Below are 3837 nucleotides of genomic sequence, written 5' to 3' on the forward strand. Positions count from 1 at the left end.
ACCTGGTCTAGTTTTGAGTGCCAAAATGAAGCATTTCCAATAATTTTTTCCATAGATGTAGTCAATCTGAATCCTGTGCAATCCACCACATGAGGTCTGTGTATATAGTCACCATTTATGTTTCTTAAAAAATGTATTTGGCCCGAGCCAGCCTGGGAGCCCGCGGAGCCGAGCGCCGCGAGCGCGAGAACCCGGGCGGCGGTGGTGGTGGTGGCGGCGCACACTATGGCTCTGGCCGGCGACCGCGAGGGCTACTGGGGTCCCACGACCTCCACGCTGGACTGGTGCAAGGAGAACTACGCCCTGACCTGGTATATCGCCGAGTTCTGTGAGTGCGGGCAGGGACACCTGGGCAGCCGGCCCGAGGCAGGGAGGGCAGGAGAAAAGGCGCCTGGCCTGGAGGGGAGACGCGGCGTGAGGAAGGGAAAGGGCGCGGGAGTCGGGCGGACCAGGCGGCAGGAGAGGTACCGCGTCTGGCTGGGGAGGGTGGAATGGGAGAGCCCTGAGCCAGGAGAAAGAGTGGGGGATGCCACAGATGAGGGGTGCACACCCGCGAGTCAGCGTGCAGGAGGAACGCTGGAGTCTGAAGCAGGGTAGCCTGAAGATTGGGGGCCGGAAGAGAAGGCAGAGTCTCGGCTGGACCCCAGAGGACAGCCTACGGTGCAGGGTTGGCTGGAGAATTTCCCCTGATGGGTAGAGTAGGGCAACCTGGGGACACCCAGGAAGAGGTGATGAGGTGGAGGGCTCTGCCCATTTGAGGCCGCAGGACACCTGCTCGGACTGTTGCTTCTCTACCTTCCCTTCCCTCAAATATGTGAAACCAAGGTCTTTCCCTTCTCCTTCCTTATTAGACTTCTTCATTCCTCTCCAGGGAACAGTTTTACTGGTTTTAGAATTACCCTCCGCCCAATCTCACAACTGCTCTGTGATACCTTCTTGGACCAGGGCTGGGGCTCCTCTTGAGCATTTCTGTTGAGCTATTTCTTTGCAGCAGATAGAAGGCAGAGCATATGGGTGGGTTGTATCCTTCTTGCTCTTGCCAGGCTCTCAAAAAACCGTTCCTGCTCAGTTTTTCCTCCTGTCACACCACCTTAGGGGTCAAGGATCATCCGAAGACACGGATTCCACTGACTGTACCTGATGGGCACTGTGGGACCAGGAGGTCAAGATTTTGCTTTCTGTGTGACTAGGCTAGGAGAGCCTAGCATGGGAGAAATATGCCACTTATTTGAACGTTGTTTACTTTGGTCAAGTTTTGAGAACACATGCTTTGATATTGCTTCCAGGTACCTGCTTCTGAAAAGGCTCAGCAGATGCCCTTTGGCTAGAGAAATTATTGCTTTCTCTTAATTGAACCAATTTCTGAGGACAAAACTGGTTTTAGCCCTTCTTCCAATTGCTAGGCCCCTCTCGCAGGCATATGTATTTGGCTTTGTAGAAAAGAGGCAAGGATTTTATGCCTCTTTTGAGGGAGCTCTGGTGACCTAGTGGGTAAGGACTTGTGCTGCCAGCTCAAAGTCAAGTGGTTCAAATCCACTAGTTCTCCTGTACGTGAAAGAGGAGCATTTTCCTTGCTGTGTGTCAGTTCCAATTTAACAGCAGTGACAGTCCTGTTTTGAGGAGCCCTGGTGTCTCAGTGGTGAAATACTTGGCTGCTAACCCTAAGGTCAGCAGTATGAAACCACCAGCTTCCACAGGATAAAGATGAAGTACTTGGCTTATGTAAAGAAGAATACAGGCTAGAAAACCCTATGGGGTATTTTCCATTCTGTTCTAGAGAGTCACAATGAGTCAAAATGGACAAGGTGAAAATGAGTTTAATCTTATTTTGTTCTACTCCTAGTAATTAACTAAGATAAGTCCAAAACAAAACAGCATTGTTATTGGCAGTTTTCTGGTTTTAATACCATTCCCTTTAAACCATGATTTAAACTAAGAGTTACTGTTTTTGAACTGCTAGTTTTGAACATACATGGACTGCCAAGGAAAAAAATAAATCTGTCTTGGAGAGGAGGAAACCAAGTTTCTCCTTGGAGGCTAGGATTTCGAAGCTCTTTCTCACATACTTTGGTCATGTGGCCAGGAGGGACCAATCCTTGGAGAAGGAACAGCACAAAAGAGGAAGGTCCTGGAAGAGATTAATTGATAAAGTAATGGGGTAATGAGGGTAGGTATATTGTAGTGAGACTGGCTCGGGACAGGGCAGGCTTCAGAGCTGTTGTACATAGGGCCGCTAGTCACAGGTGACTTGACAGCAGAAAACAACAGTTTAAATCATTCTTGAATAATAGTGAAGTAATAGGGGCAAAGGGATCATTAAGTGTAATTACTTAGCATCCCAAATGTTGGCAAAGGATTTGTAACACATTATCAACTTGTTAAATCATGTTGGTAAGCCCAGACCTGGTCTACAGGACTATATCATGACCTTGAAGGAAGGGATTTGAAATCCTGCTCTGTGAATTAAAAGGTCTGACATGGAAAAGAGAAACTCGGGGATTTTCAACTATTGGGTGAGCTATCATATAGTACAATTAAACTTTCTGCATTTCTCTGAAATGCACAGTCAGATCCTATGGGTCGAAATTAATTGGAAAGAGGGTGATTTTGCTTCAACATAAGGAAAAACTTTTAGCCAATGCTGCAGATTGAAACCTGGCTGGAGTTGGAGGTAGGGACATTTTTGTCACTGAAAGTATTGAAGTTAGACACTACTCAACTAATTTCATGTGAATGTTTTAGGGAGAATGAATCATTTGGTAGAGAAAGATTGTTAGCCACAGTTGGGTTCTAAGTCTCATTGTAGCCTTGTGGATTTCCCAAAGTAATAATGATTCTTAGTTTAGAACCAGAGTTTGAAATTAAAATAAAAAAAGAAAACTGGCAGTTAAGTCTTGTGGGCAGGGAGAGAGCAAGATACAACTGTTGGCAGATAACTATGAGAAATGGGAAATGGCTGTTTAGTTCTGAGTGTCCTCAAAAGAGGAAACTCTGAGTAGACAGATTGCAGGGAGGGTTTTGACATAGGAATCAGAGGAGGTGCGAGAAAAGAATAAATGAATGCAGGCATCCTTTTGCGCATGTACTTTAGGAAAAAATGAACTGGAGGAAGTTGAGGTAAAGCTTTTTTACCACTGCAACTGGTACTTATCATCTTTGAGAGAAAAATTTGGCCTTTGAAAATGAAACTGATTATATCAAAAGAAAGCTATGCTGATTAATAATTATGCATTTAAAACATTGTGTATAAAATAAATGTTATATCGTGTTGGCATGAAGGATGATGATGATGATAATTATAGTTATTTAAATGCTGTGTGCCACGTTTTGCAAAATCCTTCATATATTCCTTTGGTCTTTATAATAAACCCCAAAGGAGAGTATTAATATCATCCTTGTTTCACAGGTTTAGTCACACTCATTCATTGCTGTTGAGTTTGAGGTCACTCATAACTGATCCTCTCTTGTGTTTCTAAGACTGTAAATTGTGCAGAGGGAGGTTTCCCATCTTTCTCCAATGTAACTGCTGTTGGATTGAACTAGAAAGGTGCAACTTTTGGTTTAGCAGCACAACTCCCTACGGACTATGCCATCAGTGCTCCCTATTTCACAGGTTGTTGTTATGTGCTGTTGAGTCACCTGTGACTCATAGCAACCCTATGTACAACAGCCCTAAACCCTGCTCTATCTCTTGCTAATCTTTTTGTCTCTGACACACCTATCCCCATTACCCCAGTGACTGAATCAATCCATCTCATTGAGGGTCTTCCTCTCCCCTTTAGTCCCTCCACGCTCCCAGGCATGACGGCCCTCTCCAAAGACTGATCCCTTCTTGCA

General features: G+C 45.3%; 1 protein-coding gene across 2 annotated transcripts in view; it reads left to right on the forward strand.

The window, feature by feature from the left end:
* The first annotated feature begins 150 nt into the window (after window positions 1-150).
* ACER3 (alkaline ceramidase 3) overlaps window positions 151-3837 on the forward strand; it is a 151380-nt gene continuing 147693 nt past the window's right edge. Inside the window, exon 1 of one of the 2 annotated variants that reach the window (XM_006882873.1) lies at window positions 151-328. In XM_006882873.1, coding sequence (XP_006882935.1) covers window positions 226-328 — 103 coding nt within the window. In that variant the 5' untranslated portion in view covers window positions 151-225. The remainder of the gene's footprint in view (window positions 329-3837) is intronic. The other variant, XM_006882874.1, reaches the window with a different exon arrangement.

Source organism: Elephantulus edwardii, unplaced genomic scaffold (genome assembly GCF_000299155.1).
Source record: "Elephantulus edwardii isolate Elephantulus edwardi_28Jun2011 unplaced genomic scaffold, EleEdw1.0 scaffold00025, whole genome shotgun sequence".
Classification (NCBI taxonomy): Eukaryota; Metazoa; Chordata; class Mammalia; order Macroscelidea; family Macroscelididae; genus Elephantulus; species Elephantulus edwardii.